At 40.9% G+C, this 19,477-nt stretch overlaps 2 protein-coding genes across 6 annotated transcripts in view; both read right to left on the bottom strand.

Annotated features, from left to right (window-relative positions):
* Positions 1 to 369: 369 nt before the first annotated feature.
* LOC127434263 (phospholipid scramblase 2-like) overlaps positions 370 to 19,477 on the bottom strand; it is an 84,755-nt gene continuing 65,647 nt past the window's right edge. Inside the window, exons 5-13 of one of the 5 annotated variants that reach the window (XM_051686867.1) lie at positions 18,919 to 19,091; positions 10,903 to 11,023; positions 10,741 to 10,817; positions 3,619 to 3,707; positions 3,265 to 3,307; positions 2,897 to 3,117; positions 2,281 to 2,442; positions 1,109 to 1,267; positions 370 to 763 (exon numbers count right to left, since the gene is read on the bottom strand). In XM_051686867.1, coding sequence (XP_051542827.1) covers positions 734 to 763; positions 1,109 to 1,267; positions 2,281 to 2,442; positions 2,897 to 3,117; positions 3,265 to 3,307; positions 3,619 to 3,696 — 693 coding nt within the window. In that variant the 5' untranslated portion in view covers positions 3,697 to 3,707; positions 10,741 to 10,817; positions 10,903 to 11,023; positions 18,919 to 19,091 and the 3' untranslated portion in view covers positions 370 to 733. The other 4 variants (XM_051686868.1, XM_051686866.1, XM_051686865.1 and 1 more) reach the window with 4 other exon arrangements.
* Positions 7,385 to 7,762, bottom strand: LOC127434211 (octapeptide-repeat protein T2-like). The gene has a single exon (XM_051686775.1). The coding sequence runs from the start codon at positions 7,760 to 7,762 to the stop codon at positions 7,385 to 7,387; it is 378 nt and encodes a 125-aa protein (XP_051542735.1).

Genomic DNA, 19,477 nt, shown 5'->3' with positions numbered 1-19,477 from the left:
GATTTTCTTGTACCAAATTAGCCATTTAGTATGATTACTCAAGGATAAGGTGTTGGAGTGATGGCTGCTGGAAATGGGGCCTGTCTAGATTTAATCAAAAATTACTTTTTTCAAATAGTTATGGTGCTGTTTTTTTACATCAGTAATGTCCTGACTGTACTTTGTGATCAGTTGAATGCCACTTTGGTGAATTAAAGTACCATTTTCCTTCCAAAACAGCAAAGTACATTATTCCAAACTTTTGTCTGTCTATATATATGTTTTTTTTTTTTTTTTTATGGTAATTTTTTGGAACTCGATAGCCCCCAGTCCCCATTCACTTACATAGTATGGAAAAGAGCAGCCAGGACATTGTTTAAACATCTCCTTTCATGTTCCATTGAAAAAAGAAAGTCATATAGTTTTTGGAATGTCATGAGAGTTAGTAAATGATGCCAGAATTTTCATCTGTGGGTGAACTATTACATTAAGATGCTATTTATGGCAGGAAATATTTACAATAATCTATAATGTGTATATAAAAAAATAAACACAGCCAGTAAGTACAACCAGTTATATCACACACCTGAAGCAACTTTACAAAGTCTCTAAAAGCTCATCATTATTATTCTTCACATGCATTAATTTTGCTTTCACAGATGTATGTTGTGCAAAGGTAAATGTCAGGTCTTCTTTTTTCATCTGTTTTCTCAGAACTCGATGTCCACGAACCAGACATGCCTCCACTTAGCAGCTAGTGGTTTGTTTCAAAAAACATGAAATCCTGTGAAGGGAAAAAATTACAATTAATTAATTACTAAGACTTAAAGGGAGTTCACCTAAAACGTGTTGTTCCAAACCTGTATTAAATTCTTGTTCTTTGGCGGAACACAAATGGGGATGTTAGGCAAATTGTTAGTCTCAGTCACCATTCACTTTCACAGCATCTTTTTTTTTTTCATACATTGAAATCGAATGGTGACTGAGGCTAACTTTCTGCTTAAGAAAAAAGAAAGGTATACGGGTTTGAAACAACAAGATGGAAAGAAAAGGATGATATCATTTTCATTTTTTGGGTGAACTATCCCTTTAAGAATGAAATTTAATTTTTTTGTATGCCCATACTCACAATAAGAAAGCAGGCTCCGATCATCACAGCCTTCATTCTCACATCAAGATCCATCGGGAACTGAATTCCAAAGTTGTCCGCATCAGTGAATGCCTCTCTGAGAAGCCCAGTCCACTGCTTGCTGATCTTCCCGATACTGACCCCATCCATGGTCAAAATCTGTCAAGGGACATAAACATTTTTTTTTTTATTATTTAGTCATGTTTAACAATGTCATGTATAAACTCAATCATGGCTAAATCACTGAAATCTCCCAATAATAAAATATTACCCCATATGCATGCTAATGTACTTGGAATATTGAACACCCTGTATAACACTTCCCTCTAGTGGACATTCATAGACAAAGCCAAACAGAAAGTAGACAGCACCATAACATAAAGATTTTTGAACATATACAGTGGAGTCCAAAAGTCTAACAACGCTCGTCAAAATGCTTCTGTATTGCATGTTTGCATAGCTAGACAGACAGACAGACAGATAGACAGATAGATAGATAGGAGTTAGACAGGCAGGCAGACAGACAAACAGACAGATAGATATATAAAGTTAGAAGGATGGATGGATAAAGACAGACAGAAAGACAGACAGACAAATAGATAGATAGATAGACAGACAGAGTTAGACAGACAACATTTGAACGTCCGACTGACCAACAGATAGAAAAAGTTAGACAGACAGACAGGCAGACAGATAGATAAAGTTAGATGGACGGACAGATAAAGACAGACAGACAAATAGATAAAGTTAGACAAACAGATAAAGTTAGGCAGGCAGACAGACAGACAGACAGACAGACAGACAGACGTTTGAACGGCCGACTGACCAGTCAATAGATAAAGTTAGTTAGACAGACAGACAGGCAGGCAGACAGACAAACAGACAGATAGATAGATAAATTTGGACGGACAGATGGATAAAGACAGACATACAGACAGACAGATAGATAAAGTTAGACGAATGGATAAAGTTAGATGGGTGGACGGATGGACAGACAGACAGACAGACAGTCAGACAGATAGATAGATCAATTGAATATAGTATGTTTTACAGGTTTGGAACGGCATGAGGTGAGTAAATTATAACAGAATTTTCAGTTTTTGATAAACCATTCCTTTAATGTCCCTTTACTTTCATAAAAGTTTGATCACAGCGTGTTTGTCTAGAAATACCTCAAAATCCACATCTGGCAGGCAGCTCCAGCCACAGAAAGGCCCCTGGAGCTTGAGAACCGGCTGTCTGTGTTCATTCTGTATGGTGAACTTGGGAAAGAAAGGGTGCCACTGCTGCAATATATATCCCACTGTGTTTCCTGGAGGAGCCTGGACCTCCAACTGAGGCAGAAGGAGAGGATGAGAAGAAAGAATGTGGTTCAGAAACATCCTAATAGACATGTTTGGACATTAAACATCAAGAGAAAACAATGCAGTTACTTTTGGTTTAAAGACCCTATGAGTTGGACTTTTGTGGCTTTTAGTCCATGTCTATATGCTTTTAAGCCATCTATATGCTAGTGTACTTCTAAAAGTTGAACAAATTAACTTTTGGAAGATATTTGCATATCAGATGTACAGTATTTCTGTTCCTGGAGAAAGGACCAATGCTATTGGCTATTTAAAAACAATAGCCACAACTTCCTGATTCAGCAGGAAATACATCAACACAGGAAAGACAACTGCACTCGTCAAGTCATTTCATGGGGTCTTTAAAGGGTGGCTCTGTGCTACACATTAATAAATGTAATTGTTCTCTTTTACAACAAAAAGGAGAAAACTGCAAGCAGATCACCTCTTGCAGACAACATGGGAAGAAACAGGACATGCATTTGAGTGGACGGTTGACTGTGATGATTTCCTGTCCAAAGTTATCGAGGATGCGCATGGTGAAAGATCGCAGCGGTCCACAACACTGACGCGTCAGACAGTCGTTCTCCTCCACCGCGTAGTACACATTCTGACCCAGCGTGTTACGGATCTCATATTTATTGTTGCTCTCAAAGCCTGCCAGAGCTGTACAAAATCATTCAAATAGAGGATCGGTACAGGACTGATGAATTAATAATTACTTCTATTTAATTATTAAGTATTATTATTTGTTATTAAATGACCTCAAGCATAACATTAGGACAAATATATTGCCATGTGTAAGTAACATACCTTCTATAATCTCAACTTTCTGTTTTATCAGAAGTTGATCTACCTGCGAGAATAGAAAAAGATGTTTTTTAATGATTTGCATGTAAATGATCAAAAGGTATTTGTTTGGATGGAAGTATTTGTACATATTGAATACTGACTGACATACTGATCATGGGTGTTTCTTCAACTTCATGCACTTTTAGTACTGTGAATTTCTAGAAAGTAAAAAAAAAAAAAAAGAAGAAGAATCTGAAAACTGTTTGTTTCAATACAAATCAACCCCTGGGCCATGAAATTGCCTGACCTTGAAGAAACACCCATTCAATAGATAAAATTAATTTCTTTAACATTATATTGATGCTGTCATCTCACCTGTGTCAGGTACTCTAATCCAGGAGGACAGCCTGGTATCCCTTGATTGGGAACCATGTACATATTCATATGTTGCATGGTCGCCTTATCTGTGGAGGGGAAGAGAAAAAAAAAAAAAAAAAAAAAAAAAATTATATATATATATATATATATATATATATATATATATATATATATATATATATATATATATGTGGATATGGGTCAATGAGATTTTAGCATCAACTACAGGTGGGGTTTTCACAAATAACATGGCCTTTGACCTTTTTAGGTTTAAGATTTTATGTCAAAATGAATATGGCTGTATATGTTTATTTTAGATGCTGTAACTAGTCCTCGTTTCTTTTAAGGTGTCATTTGTTATTTTATTTTATTTTATTTTTTTTGCCGTTCACTTAAATAACATTAATGTAACAAATGCATATTCACTCCCCCCCCACCCCCCCAACAATATTTAACTCTAAATATAGTTCATTGTATTAATGTTATGAATAGCTTGAAAATAAGAATTCTGAATAGAAATCTGTTCTCGTTTTAACAGGATCGTAATATTAGAATAATACCAGAGAGACAACAGTTGATTTCCTCCAGCTCATGCGCTCAAAGCTGTTCTGTTTATAACAACTGAACCGAATTATCACTCACACAGATACAAATCCCAACACGTGTGTAAAAACATCATGACGCTTAACAGACGTGTTCTCTAAATCTGTTCAGAGATCAAAACTCACCTGCGTCTTCTTATGAGGAGAATAACGGGCTGACTTGAAAGTCTCGGCCCCATGTTAAACAACACATCTCATTGGCTGAAATGCTGCTCACATGGTCCAAGAATGCTCTTACGTCTTTACGCTTTTGTCAAGCTTTCAAGGAAGCGAATGAACTAGTCCTACTATGGGAAGGGGTAGGCTTATGAATATTAATTACGCAATGTAGCGTTCTCGCGTGGCTCATTAATATTTAAAAGACCGCGGTTGCAAATGAATGTCAGCCTGGTTAATGTTAATAAGTCATACCTTCATCATTGTAGGATTGGTAAATTCGTACAAACTACAGACAGCGTTGACTGTACGCGGAGACGGACTTTCATTAATCCACAGCGAGGTTTATTTTATCAGTTGGATGGATATTCTACGTTACCCTTAGTATGGGGCCAAATTTGTGCCAAAACGAAACAAACAAATAAATAGAGCGTTTTGCAAACAAACACAACCCGCTTCGCAAAGGAAAACTCGAGTCTCAAATAAACTGAAAACGGTTTGCAAATACAATGGGCCATTTGAGAGAAAATGTCCCACAAGTTTGACAAACAAAGACACTGTGTTTTACACAGACATAACATTGTTTCATATGAACCTACATCATATTTCATGAATAAATGTAATCTCTTTTACAAATGCCACAGGATCGAACTAATACAACATCCAATATGAACAAATACATAGCACTTGTGAGTCATGTGACTTATGGCAAGATTTTTACGCCAATTTGCCCGTAAATATGATGTTTAAATGCAAGGAATGTTAATTCCCAAGTTGAAGTACCTCAGTAGATGGGTGCAGAGTATATAATATGTATAATTATATTAATATATAATTAAAATAAATAATTATAGACTAAAAGTACACCTGTAAAATCTATTTTCTTTTCTCTAATGTACCTCATACATTCCCTTCTAAAGGGACTTTGTTCCCTTCTCACTCAAAGCGCTCCCGCTTGTTAACCATGTTACGTTCCGTTTCCGTTTGTCCTACGAAGGCTGTCTCGTTTAAACGAGGCTTGTTTAAAAGAGGACACTCAGTATACTGCTGCCTTCAAAGGACACGTCCTACCTAGATGCAGCCTTCCAAACGAGATACAACCATTGTTATGTTGACTTGGGATACAGGTCATCACTTCTTGAGTGGTGAACGGGTGAGTTTGTGCACTTAGTTGCTCAGTAATCACCATGTTTGAGAGTTGGTTTGGCTCAACTCAGTATTCTTGACAGTTAGCCACATTACATCAGCATTTGTTAACACCCCACCATCTTTCAGCCCGAGCCCCTCCAGGCTTTGTTATATTTAAGGCTGAAAGATTAATCTAAATAAAAAAATAAAAAATGTGTGGACAGAAGAAGAGATTAGATTAGAGCATCTCACTGCATTAAAAGTACTATAGTCAACTCAAACAGCTCCACCCTAATATAAACTGTCACCAAAATAAAGGTTTAAGGAGGCTGCATAGCAACAGCACGTGGAAGTTAAGAAATTATTACAGAAATATTATCTATATGTTTGTCCGTCTGTCCATCCGATGGTCTATTGTTAAGCCATCTATAGTTCTGTTCATGTCTACCTGCCTGTCTGCCTCTCGTTCGTTCGTTCGTTCATTTTGCCTGCCTGCCTGCCTCTCGTTCGTTTGTTCATTCTGCCTTCCTGCCTCTCGTTCGTTCGTTCTGCCTGCCTCTCGTTCATTCGTTCTGCCTGCCTCTCCTTCGTTTGTTCGTTCTACCTGCCTGCCTCTCGTTTGTTTGTTTGTTCTGCCTGCCTGACTCTTGTTCGTTTGTTCATTCTACCTGCCTCTCGTTCATTCGTTCTGCCTGCCTTTCGTTCGTTCGAGCGTTCTGTCTGCCTGCCTCTCGTTCGTTCGAGCATTCTGCCTGCCTGCCTCTCGTTCGTTCGTTCGTTCTGCCTGCCTGCCTCTCGTTCGTTTGTTTGTTCTGCCTGCCTGCCTCTCGTTCGTTCGTTCGTTCTGCCTGCCTGCCTCTCGTTCGTTCGTTCGTTCTGCCTGCCTGCCTCTCGTTCATTCGTTCATTCTGCCTGCCTGCCTTACGTTCGAGCGTTCTGCCTGCCTGCCTTTCGTTCGTTCGAGCGTTCTGTCTGCCTGCCTCTCGTTCGTTCGAGCGTTCTGCCTGCCTGCCTCTCGTTCGTTCGAGCGTTCTGCCTGCCTGCCTTTCGTTCGTTCGAGCGTTCTGCCTGCCTGCCTCTCGTTCGTTCGTTCGTTCTGCCTGCCTGCCTCTCGTTCGTTCGTTCGTTCTGCCTGCCTGCCTCTCGTTCGTTCGTTCGTTCTGCCTGCCTGCCTCTCGTTTGTTTATTTGTTCTGCCTGCCTGACTCTCGTTTGTTTGTTCGTTCTACCTGCCTCTTGTTCATTCGTTCTGCCTGCCTCTCGTTCGTTTGAGCGTTCTGCCTGCCTGCCTCTCGTTCATTTGAGCATTCTGCCTGCCTGCCTCTCGTTCGTTTGAGCGTTCTGCCTGCCTGCCTCTCGTTCGTTTGAGCATTCTGACTGCCTGCCTCTCGTTCGTTTGAGCATTCTGCCTGCCTGCCTCTCGTTCGTTCGTTCGTTCTGCCTGCCTCTCGTTCGTTTGTTCGTTCTGCCTGCCTGCCTCTCGTTCGTTTGTTCATTCTACCTGCCTGCCTCTCGTTTGTTTGTTTGTTCTGCCTGCCTGACTCTTGTTCGTTTGTTCATTCTACCTGCCTCTTGTTCATTCGTTCTGCCTGCCTTTCGTTCGTTCGAGCGTTCTGTCTGCCTGCCTCTCATTCGTTCGAGCGTTCTGCCTGCCTGACTCTCGTTCGTTTGTTCGTTCTGCCTGCCTGCCTCTCATTCGTTTGTTCGTTCTGCCTGCCTGCCTCTCGTTCGTTTGTTTGTTCTGCCTGCCTGCCTCTCGTTCGTTCGTTCGTTCTGCCTGCCTGCCTCTCGTTCGTTCGTTCGTTCATTCTGCCTGCCTGCCTCTCGTTCGTTCTGCCTGCCTGCCTCTCGTTCATTCGTTCATTCTGCCTGCCTGCCTTACGTTCGAGCGTTCTGCCTGCCTGCCTTTCGTTCGTTTGAGCGTTCTGTCTGCCTGCCTCTCGTTCGTTCGAGCGTTCTGCCTGCCTGCCTCTCGTTCGTTCGAGCGTTCTGCCTGCCTGCCTTTCGTTTGTTCGAGCGTTCTGCCTGCCTGCCTCTCGTTCGTTCGTTCGTTCTGCCTGCCTGCCTCTCGTTCGTTCGTTCGTTCTGCCTGCCTGCCTCTCGTTTGTTTATTTGTTCTGCCTGCCTGACTCTCGTTTGTTTGTTCGTTCTACCTGCCTCTTGTTCATTCGTTCTGCCTGCCTCTCGTTCGTTTGAGCGTTCTGCCTGCCTGCCTCTCGTACATTTGAGCGTTCTGACTGCCTGCCTCTCGTTCATTTGAGCATTCTGCCTGCCTGCCTCTCGTTCGTTTGAGCGTTCTGCCTGCCTGCCTCTCGTTCGTTTGAGCATTCTGACTGCCTGCCTCTCGTTCGTTTGAGCATTCTGCCTGCCTGCCTCTCGTTCGTTTGAGCGTTCTGCCTGTCTGCTTCTTGTTTGGTTGAGCATTCTGCCTGCCTCTCGGTCATTCGTTCATTCTGCCTGCCTGCCTCTCGTTTGTTTGTTCTACCTGCCTCTTGTTCATTCGTTCTGCCTGCCTCTCGTTCATTTGAGCGTTCTGACTGCCTGCCTCTCGTTCGTTTGAGCGTTCTGCCTGCCTGCCTCTCGTTCATTCGTTCGTTCTGCCTGCCTGCCTCTCGTTTGTTTGTTTGTTCTGCCTGCCTGACTCTCGTTTGTTTGTTCGTTCTGCCTGCCTCTTGTTCATTCGTTCTGCCTGCCTCTCGTTCGTTTGAGCGTTCTGCCTGCCTGCCTCTCGTTCATTTGAGCGTTCTGACTGCCTGCCTCTCATTCGTTTGAGCATTCTGCCTGCTATGTGCTAAGGAGTGGTGGAGTGGTGGAGCCGCTGCCAGGGGCAGAGGGGCTCACTACCGGCCGCCAGAACGTGGAGGGGCGTTCCATCCACCAGGGGTTGGAGGACTTGCTGCTGTCCACCTGGGGAGGAGCAGCTGTCGTCCGCTAGAGGGTGGAGGAGTGGTCGAGGATCAGGCGACGGTGTGTCTGGGAACTGGCGAGCAATTTTTTTTCTCTCTCTCTCTCCTCTCTCTGTCACTGTCGCTCCACTTCGCACTTTCCCTCTCCTCCTCTTTTTTTTTTCTTCCCTCCCCTTGTCCCCCTCCCCAGCTCCAGAGGCGCAGCCAGATGGGCAACCCCCCCCCACCCCACCAGAAAGGGGAGGGGGTACGTCATGCCAGGAGTTCCCTGGCCTGAGGCAATGGAGGGAGGAGTGTGACGAGGAGGAGGGCGGGGCCGGGCACGCATAGTCCAATCTGGCTAATCAGCCGAGGAGAGGGATAAATGCAGCCGGATGCAACAGTTCGGGAGAGAGAGAGCCACACGCAGTTGCCATGTGTGTATGTGTTTTGTGTCTTTTTGTTTAAATTAAATATTACTTTGATTGTTCAGCCGGTTCCTGTCTCCTTGCCCATTTTAACCCTGTTACAGTCAACTATTCATTTAATGTTGAAGTTTAGAGGAACACTTACACTTGTATACTATAGCAATGTATGAGGTAGTTCAGTTTTCCCTGCTAACCCTACAAATTCTGCTGTTGCTCCTAGCATAGCAGTACTGATCTGAAGTGTTTTCTGTGTTACAGTTATCTGAGGTTTTGATAGGGTGTATGAATAAAGTGTACATGCATGTTAAGATATGAATCTAGATAATACAAAAGGAAGGGAAAATGCTCTAAATGCTGCATTTATTCACTTATACATTTTTGTTATTAGCACACTGTTAATAATTATTTTTCAGAGTAAGAGGTGACCATAGCATTGAGAATGTTGCTATAACATGCTTGATGTTCACCATGCGGGGTACAGTAAGATGATCTTCCTCGTTGTTGTGGCTGTAGTTGTTTGTAGGAGTTTTACTTTTGTTTGGTTTGTAAAATGTAATTCTGTATCTGCACCAAACAGTATGTATGAAAATGTAATTATTTTAAATTAAATTATTAATGAAATGTATCTTATACTTTTCAGAATTGAGAAGCTGTGGAAATACGTGTGGTGTGCTGTCACAAACATTTACTACAGTGTGCTGCACTTACTGGAAGATGGGTTCCTTGACCTGTCTAGCCATGTACACCTTTTTAGTTGCCATTATGTTTTCCTACCCAGATTACAAGTTAGCCTGGACACATTTTGTGATGGATGAGGGAAACTTGACACCCAGTCAGCAATGGGAGATGGGAAACATTCAGCATGCAGTGGCAGAGCCTGAAAATGCTGAGGTATGAGAGTGCAAAACTTCCTCATCAAACACAATGAATCTCAATTGTTACAATTGATCTTGTACTGTTTTAAGATAAAGGCAAAAATGTACATAATTTATTTGCAGGGATTACAGGCATTTACATAATTAATTTGCACCTGCATTGGAATTCATCACACTATAAGTTTTGCCGTTTGCTTTTTGTTTGTAGCAGCTGACCCAGTCAAAATTTGTTAAGCTTTAAGTTAGATTAGCACCATTACATAATTTGTTTTTATAAAGAAAGCATGTAATTTATTATAGCCATAATGTGTATGTTATACAGGAGCAAACAATGTCACAGTTATCTGACATAAGCATATGTGATTTTATGCAAAATAATAATTAATCGGTTTTATTTTTCTGTTTTAGGAATTGTACCTTGAACAGCTTGACTGGGAAGACTGTGACCTGCTTAATGACCCACAACAAGGAGTCAATGTTCCCACAGCTGAAAACCCATTGAGCCCAGAAGAACTAGCAGCACAAAAAGAGGCCACTGATCCAATGGGACCCTCAGAGTCCTACGGCACCGATATCTACTTCGCAACTACTCAGTACATACAACACATACTGGGCAAACAGTTCTCTCAGTATTCTTTTGAACCACTGTATAACTGAAACATTTCTTCAAGTAAACCAAACAGTTGTACTCTTTTCAGCCACATCAACCATTGTATATATTTTAAACATGTATTCTAATAAACCAAACATAAATGCTGAAGAGTCTGACTGCACAAGTAAATAGAAAAAAAATATACAGTGTTTCAAACAAAAATACACTGAAATTTTGTCAACAGGCCCACCTCAATATCCATCAACTCAAAATTAGATATTGATTTAGGAAAACAAGAAATACAAGTTTGAACCCACAGAATTACACTAGGCCAAATTCTGTATCCACTGAATTGATGCAGGCAATTCTTTCTGAAATGTTGGGAAGTCTCGATATCGTGCTGGAAGACGCAAGGTCTCAAAACATGTCGATGCCTTTGGGAGGTTACAGTTACCTCCAGTGTGAGGGAAGCAGTAGGAACCTCCCAACCCACCCAAAACTTGATTAGAGCCTTCAGCTCAGGGCTGGATGCTGTGAAAAGGTAGAGGCACTTCAAAATTTGTGTATATGCATGAGTCTATTAACTATCAATCACTCATTGAAAGAAATCCTGTACCATTTTTAATGAATTGACGAAGGTAGCCAGCAACCCGGCTCTTATCTTCCAAAGAGCATTCTTCATCACCAGAGTCCTTGGCTCCCACCATGGCAGGCCAGCTGATGCAGGTTAGGACACACTACAGATAAAAAAACAAAACAAACAAACAAACATGCAAGCCACCTCGAGTACTGTTTTGTTAAGTCTTTCATTCTCTGAAATCCAGAATTCAACTTAATTGAGATTAGCAAAATTATGTACATCTGGGGTCAACACATCATTTAACTTGTGTGGAAAAATGACTGGAAGCACATCTGGACGATGACAAAATAGTGGCCACAGCATTGTGTTCGAAAAATGCATCAAATGGTTAAGAGGAGTCAAGAATGTTCAACAGGTTTGTCTGAGTGCATAGTACAGCATGATGTAGAAGACTCTCAAAGAGCCATCGTTGATTGACACTGGTCACTGAAGGAAGATCCCATGAGAAACGCAAATCATCAATGCTCACCTTCTCAGGTGTTAGTTCAGAGTCCCCTTCAAGCTGAAAGTCACATTATTATATAGGTGGCTTAAGAAAAATTCTGATTTATTAATTATATTAATGATTATCAAATAATAAGCAATTTTGACCAATTAATACTGTTTCATAAACCACTGAAACACTAAATCTCAAAATGCAGAATACATACCAGCATAATTTTCTGACGCAAATCAAAATCTGGACAGTCTGAAATCTGTACAACAGCTGTTTCAACACTGCCGCCTGAAATGACTGGCGAATCATTCTGCTAGCCATCAGGAATGGGTCACAATCCACCAGATGTGCGGATGAAGATGGTACAAGATGATCTGGCTCTCCGTCAAAAAGCCTTGTAATTAGGGATGCCACAATTCTCGATATAATATTGAACCATTCGGTACGACATCCACGGTTCAATACGCGCTTGTGAACTGCGTTTTTTTCGGTTTCGCGTTAAATAATTTCTGTGCGTTTTATTTCTCTCCGAATTGGCTCTGTTTGAGTGTACCCATGAGTCTAAGTGCTGTGATGAGGAAATGCCTCCCCGCAAGTAAATATCCAATCACTATGCACTAAAGTTAGGGGGTGCTTAACCATGCTTGCAATGCTGGTGTCAGATTTAAAACTTTAGCAGTGAAGTGAGGCTGCAGTACGAGGAAGCACCACCGTCTTTCAAATCTGTGGTGTTGGGACATTTCGGTTTTGCCATTGAGGATAACGCAGAGGAAGAAAAAAAAATGGTAAACAAAAAAATGACTGTGTGCAAGCATTGTTTTACACGTGTCGCCTACTCAAATGGAAACACTTCCAACAATTCCATCATCTGCGGCGCCATCACCCAGCGATATCACTGTCTGAAAGCAGGACAGTAGAGCAGGTAATACAGTCATCCAAAAAGCAACAGTCCCTCTCTGATTCCTTCCAGCATACATACTCAACTGGTTCTGAGAAACACAAAAAAATAACAAAGGCAGTGGGGGTGTTCTTGCCAAATATTTGTAGCCGTTTTTGGTGATTGGAAATGTGGGCTTTCGCCACCTAATGAAAGCGCTCGATCCGCGTTACAAAGTACCGTCTCACACATTTTTCAGCGCCGAGGTAATACCCGACCTCTATGAAAAGACACGCAACAGTATCGTAGACGAATTGGCTAAAGCACAGAGCCTTGCTCTGACTACAGATAGTTGGACCTCACAGGCAACAGAGTGTTACCTCACTGTGACTGTTCACAACATATCAAATTGGGAAATGAAGAGCACAGTACTCCAAACCCATTCCCTGTATGAAAGTCATACAAGCACTCATTTGGCAGAAGAGTTGATAAATGCAGTGAATATGTGGAAGCTGGGGAGGCCAAACATGTTACTCCCAGTAACCACAAATAATGCTGCAAATATTGTGAATGCAATCCATGAAGCTGATGGGCTGGGGCCACAGATATGTTGCTTTGCGCATGTTGTAAACCTCGCAGCCAAGAAAGTAGTGTCAATCAACACGGTGTCCCACCTCCTGGGGAGGGTCATAAAAATAGTGACTTTTTTTTCACAAAAGCACCAAAGCCCACCATGTTTTGACTGTGAAGCAGGAAATGTTAAACTTGCCCAGACACAAGTTAATCTATGATGTCACAACTCAGTGGAATACAATACATGACATGTTCGAAAGATACACAGAACAGCAGCCCGCCATCTATTCTGCCATACTGGACAAAGATCTGAAGGTGTCTGTCAAGAACATAACAATGTTGAATGACAGTGAACAGAAACTGGCAGAAGAACTGATTCAGGTCCTCAAATCACTGAAAACAGTGACAACTCTCATGAGCAGTGAAACAACCCCCACTATATCGATGATCCTTCCCCTGAAAGAGATGATTCTCAAATCCACGGCACCAGGAGACCAGGACAGTGCAACAGTCAAAGAAGCCAAAGCAGCCATTTCAAATGACCTGGCAAGGAGGTACACTGACTCTAATCTTCATGATATGGCCACAGCCCTGGACCCCAGGTTTAAATCCCTGCCTTACCTTGATGATGACTCTCGAGATAAACTCTACAGGAATATCATCCGAGAAATTCTGGAGCATGAACAGCAGGTATTATTTGATTATGTTTTTTGTTAACCGTGTGGGATTTTGATTGTTTTATATCTATTTAGATGGTTGTTACATATCTTGTATCCTTTTCACAGATAAAAATAATTTCACATTTGTGATACACTATATGACCAAAAGTTTGTGGACACCATATGTTTTTGATGAACATTTGATTTCAAAACCATAGGCATCAATTTCCCATTTTGCTGTAATAACAGCTTCCACTCTTTTGGGAAGGCTTTCCACTCTACTGTATGTAGTAACATGGCTGCAGGTATTTGCTTTCATTCAGACACAAGGCTATCAGTGAGGTCAGGAACTGATGTTGGTCGATGGGGGCTGACTTACAGTTGCTGTTCCAGTTCACCCCAAAAGTGATCAGTGGGGTTCAGGTCTGGGCTTTGTGCAGGTCAGTCAATTTCTTCCACACAAGACACCGTAAACCATTTCTTTATGGACCTCACTTTGTTCACAGGGGCATTGTCATGCTGGAACAGAAAAGGGCTACAGTTACCACTGTTGGGCCTCATGTATTCAGATAGAAGACAAAGGCAGGCCTAATACAGTCGTAAAAACCTAACTCAAGCCCCCACCTTCCAAGTCGTAAATCTTACTGATAAAAATCGAGCCAAAATCAAACAAAGGGAGTCCAAAACAGACTACAAATCCATGAAGCCTTGCTCACTAAAGGATCGAACTCTCAACTCCTATTGGATGAGGCACACAACAGAACGTCCCTCAAACATGACATCATCAGGAGTTGAAATACTTCTGAAATGTTTCGTGAGTGGCTTCCAGTGACTTTGTTCACCGAATATAGATGTAGCTCTTTGCTGCTCTCAGGTGCAACCTCGTGGCACAAGGAAGTAACGTCCGACTTGAAACTGTAGCCATACAATCTCCATCTCGCTGGACGAGTTGAGATTACTCTGTGTTCAACCGAACACTCTAACGGATCCGAATTTCGCATCTTCGTCCGTTTGCCTACAGAAGTGAAGAGATTAAAGATTTCTCTTCCATCTTCAATCAAGTCGACATTTCTGAGTTCTCTGTCAGCCCGCCGAGAATCAACAGCCGTACCGCCCGCCGACAGAGCGAGGAAACGGCCTCCCGTCATCACCCGAGCCTCAAGGAACCGGGTCAGAGTTAAAGGACGGAGGAAAACACATTCTACCTGTGTCCTCATGCGATTCAAGTAAGAGGTTTATGTCTGGGCAGAGATAGAATATTATAGTGTGTTATTCTTGTGTTTCAAGGTTTTTGCTTGTACAGTTTACGGACCGCCATGTCCGCTCATTATTAAAACTCAGGGTATTAATTATCACAAATTTGTTTTGCTGTATTGTGGTCCAACCAAATTGGATTGTTGTGCAATTTCACCATCGCGGGTGAGACAGCAACTGAGTTCATCCATTAAAGAGTCAAATAACACGGGACTTTTACGAGCCGTCCACCGCGTCTCTGAGTGATAAACACAGCTGCTTTCTCTCCCACTATCGCGAAATCGGCTTTAGGGCTGTCACTTAATCATCTCACTCTCTCTCACACACCCACACACACACCTTATGTGTTCTAGGATTATTTTTATTTCCATATCTAATCATATCACTGTTTAGTTTGTAGTTGTAAGTCGGAAGTTTATTGACTGCATTGTATTAATTATTAATTGATATTACTGCATAAATAAACTTTGTTTATATTACAAAGAGAAGTGTTTTGGTTTGTTTTGCATACGCCTGTGTCATGCTGACGGGATGTCAGTGCTCGGATTCAAACCTTCATTCGTTGTTTTTTTCCCCGAAAATCGATATTCTTCGGATGTCGATTTTCCTAAGAAAACAATCTAATATTGAGACTGTTTTACTATTTGGTTATTAGTCCCTGATTTCAGGGTGGTGCCCCATCAGTGTTAATCCTTATTAATATTCTATTGATTTTTGATAATTGATAATTATCTTTGATGAAATTAATTTGAATGATCAATAAGCTAGTGTTAATTTTAATTAATGTTTCATCGATGTTAACAATTAACGATTATCTTTGATAATTGTTGATTTAAAGGATTTTAAAAAGCTAACATTGATTCTCATCAATGTTCTATTGATTTTAATAATTAATAATTATTTTTGATAATTATTAATTATTGCTAATAACCAAACTTGCTCCTAAACGTAGCACACTACATTTACTGGAGCCCCATATGAGGTTTTAATGAGTTAGATTCAATTGATTAATTTAAATATTAATTAATAACTACAGAAATAATTATTATTTCTGATAGTAACACTGATCTAAACAACCAGTAAAGCCCTACACCACAAATTTGGGAGCACACAAAGCCAAAGCCATTACATAAAGAAACATTAAGATTTTTCTTTACTGGATTTAATGGAGTAAACAAATTCGTTAATTAGAAGGGGGTGTCCACAAACTTTTGGCCATATAGTGTATGTTACACTGGAGATGGTTGTGGTTCTGAGCTGTGCATGCATGTGTGTGCATCTGTGTGGGGGAGGTGTAATTATACTAAAGGATCATTCTCTTTGATACACAGGGTCTAGTACAGAATCCTGTGCCCTCCACAGAGATAAAAATCCATCCTCTCCCCTTCCCAAGAAGAAGACAGCAATGTCAGAGGTATTTGGAGAGATTTTCAGAAGAGGAACAACAGACCAGGCCCTTTCCCCAGATCATTGAGGAGGAAGTCACCACATACAAGTTAGCAGACAGTATTCATGTGGATGCTGATCAATTAATGTGGTGGAAAACAAATTAATGCAAGTTACCCCATGTAGCAAAAGCTGCACAACGACACCTCTGTGTCCCAGGAACCTTTGTTGCGAGTGAGAGAATTTTCTCAGTTTGTATATGGGCTACCAGCAGCTGTGAGCTGCCAGTGTTAATTTTTATATATATTTATTTTATATTGTACAATACACTAGGAATGTATACAAGTGGAATTTTTTTGTTTTTGTTTTTTTTTTAAGTAAAATAAAGAAAGAGCATTGCAATCATTTTTTTTTTCTTTTTCTCCTTAACCTCTTACTGTTCCTGTAGAATAGAATAACAAAAAACACTCTGATGTGCCAAGCCATTAGAACCAAACCGAACCGAAAACCATGGTTAAAAAACCGAGGTATGTACTGAACCATGGGCTAACTGTATTGTTGCATCCCTACTTGTAATATGAGCATTTCCTGAAAAAAAAGTAAACACTGTTTTGTGGTCAGACACTGTAGGAGACAAAGAGTAGGCACCACAATCTCAGAGATGGATAAAGGCAGGACATACCAAAGTTAAGGTGAAAAAACATATTTCATCTGTGTAATCATAGAAAATATTAAATGGGTTACACCCTCTCCAATAGCAGGATCCCCTAGGAAATAAATATTGCATTTATTTACTTCAAATAATGTACTGTCTGTACAATATACAGGTGCATCTCAATAAATTAGAATGTCGTGGAAAAGTGCATTTATTTCAGTAATTCAACTCAAATTGTGAAACTCGTGTATTAAATAAATTCAATGCACACAGACTGAAGAAGTTTAAGTCTTTGGTTCTTTTAATTGTGATGATTTTGGCTCACATTTAACAAAAACCCACCAATTCACTATCTCAAAAAATTAGAATACATCATAAGACCAATTAAAAAAACATTTTTAGTGAATTGTTGGCCTTCTGGAAAGTATGTTCATTTACTGTATATGTACTCAATACTTGGTAGGGGCTCCTTTTGCTATAATTACTGCCTCAATTCGGCATGGCATGGAGGTGATCAGTTTGTGGCACTGCTGAGGTGGTATGGAAGCCCAGGTTTCTTTGACAGTGGCCTTCAGCTCATCTGCCTTTTTTGGTCTCTTGTTTCTCATTTTCCTCTTGACAATACCCCATAGATTCTCTATGGGGTTCAGGTCTGGTGAGTTTGCTGGCCAGTCAAGCACACCAACACCATGGTCATTTAACCAACTTTTGGTGCTTTTGGCAGTGTGGGCAGGTGCCAAATCCTGCTGGAAAATGAAATCAGCATCTTTAAAAAGCTGGTCAGCAGAAGGAAGCATTAAGTGCTCTAAAATTTCTTGGTAAACGGGTGCAGTGACTTTGGTTTTCAAAAAACCCAATGGACCAACACCAGCAGATGACATTGCACCCCAAATCATCACAGACTGTGGAAACTTAACACTGGACTTCAAGCAACTTGGGCTATGAGCTTCTCCACCCTTCCTCCAGACTCTAGGACCTTGGTTTCCAAATGAAATACAAAACTTGCTCTCATCTGAAAAGAGGACTTTGGAACACTGGGCAACAGTCCAGTTCTTCTTCTCCTTAGCCCAGGTAAGACGCCTCTGACGTTGTCTGTGGTTCAGGAGTGGCTTAACAAGAGGAATACGACAACTGTAGCCAAATTCCTTGACACGTCTGTGTGTGGTGGCTCTTGATGCCTTGACCCCAGCCTCAGTCCATTCCTTGTGAAGTTCACCCAAATTCTTGAATCGATTTTGCTGGACAATCACAAGGCTGCGGTTCTCTCGGTTGGTTGTGCATCTTTTTCTTCCACACTTTTTCCTTCCACTCAACTTTCTGTTAACATGCTTGGATACAGCACTCTGTGAACAGCCAGCTTCTTTGGCAATGAATGTTTGTGGCTTACCCTCCTTGTGAAGGGTGTCAATGATTGTCTTCTGGACAACTGTCAGATCAGCAGTCTTCCCCATGATTTTGTAGCCTAGTGAACCAAACTGAGAGACCATTTTGAAGGCTCAGGAAACCTTTGCAGGTGTTTTGAGTTGATTAGCTGATTGGCATGTCAAAATATTCTAATTTTTTGAGATAGTGAATTGGTGGGTTTTTGTTAAATGTGAGCCAAAATCATCACAATTAAAAGAACCAAAGACTTAAACTACTTCAGTCTGTGTGCATTGAATTTATTTAATACACGAGTTTCACAATTTGAGTTGAATTACTGAAATAAATGCACTTTTCCACGACATTCTAATTTATTGAGATGCACCTGTACATTCAAAACTAAGGTAAAAACTTAGGTATAGACCTTCAAGTCTGGTTTTTAGAGGAGATGCCCATTTCACATTGCATGCTTTGTAAAAATGCTTCTTGGTCCAAGATGCTGCTTGTAAGGTCAACATGCAAGTGGAGTGGTTTTCCAGATGCATGAACATTGAGAACAGACTGCCTGTACAAGCCAGCTGCTTTTAAAGGGTCTGGTACCATTTTCCAATCTACAAAAAAAAAAAAAACCTATCTTAAAGAGTCAGGTAAGGGTTTAAATGAGGACCACAAGACCATTTGCATTGTAAACACCTTTACATATTTCCAGTAAGGTTTGCCGGTGTTGGTTTCTATTATGAAAACACACTCAAATATAATTCAGAAACATCTTATGTAATATTCTACAAACCCTCTTCTGAATCAGTATAACCAGACAGTGATGCTGCAGAACTAGCTTGCAGATTCTGGTTGAGTGTAATCTGGGAAGCTGTGCCTGATGGCCCGGTCTCTGCCTCCATCTCAACATCCTCTACCTCAACAGACAGCCCCTCCTTGTCTGACACATCCCATTCAGGACATTGGCTGAAAGACAAATGTAAATACATATTTGTAAAAGACAATAAATCTGTTAAAATTAAATGGTTCTGGTTTAAAAAAAAAAAAAAAAAAAAAAAAGAGCTGCAATTGATTTTAATAAAATGCCATGCAGAAAACCAATAATAACATTGAGAACACTTTCTGCCTGTCAATCATTGTGCACATTCAAAAGGAAACCCATATATGCTTGTACTAAGTGTCAGTACGATGTCCTGCTCCCATGAAAAGCTTAGGGTTGGATGGGGAAGTACTTCTGTGCCCTACATATACTCCATCTCTGATTTCAAAAGTGTGTGTGTGTGTCTGTGTGTGTCTGTGTGTGTATCTTTGGAGTGCGGGGGTGTGGCTAATTCAACGGCTACTGTAATGTA

This window comes from Myxocyprinus asiaticus, chromosome 44 (assembly GCF_019703515.2).
Source record: "Myxocyprinus asiaticus isolate MX2 ecotype Aquarium Trade chromosome 44, UBuf_Myxa_2, whole genome shotgun sequence".
NCBI lineage: Eukaryota > Metazoa > Chordata > Actinopteri > Cypriniformes > Catostomidae > Myxocyprinus > Myxocyprinus asiaticus.
This window is presented reverse-complemented; position numbering and strand designations above follow the sequence as displayed.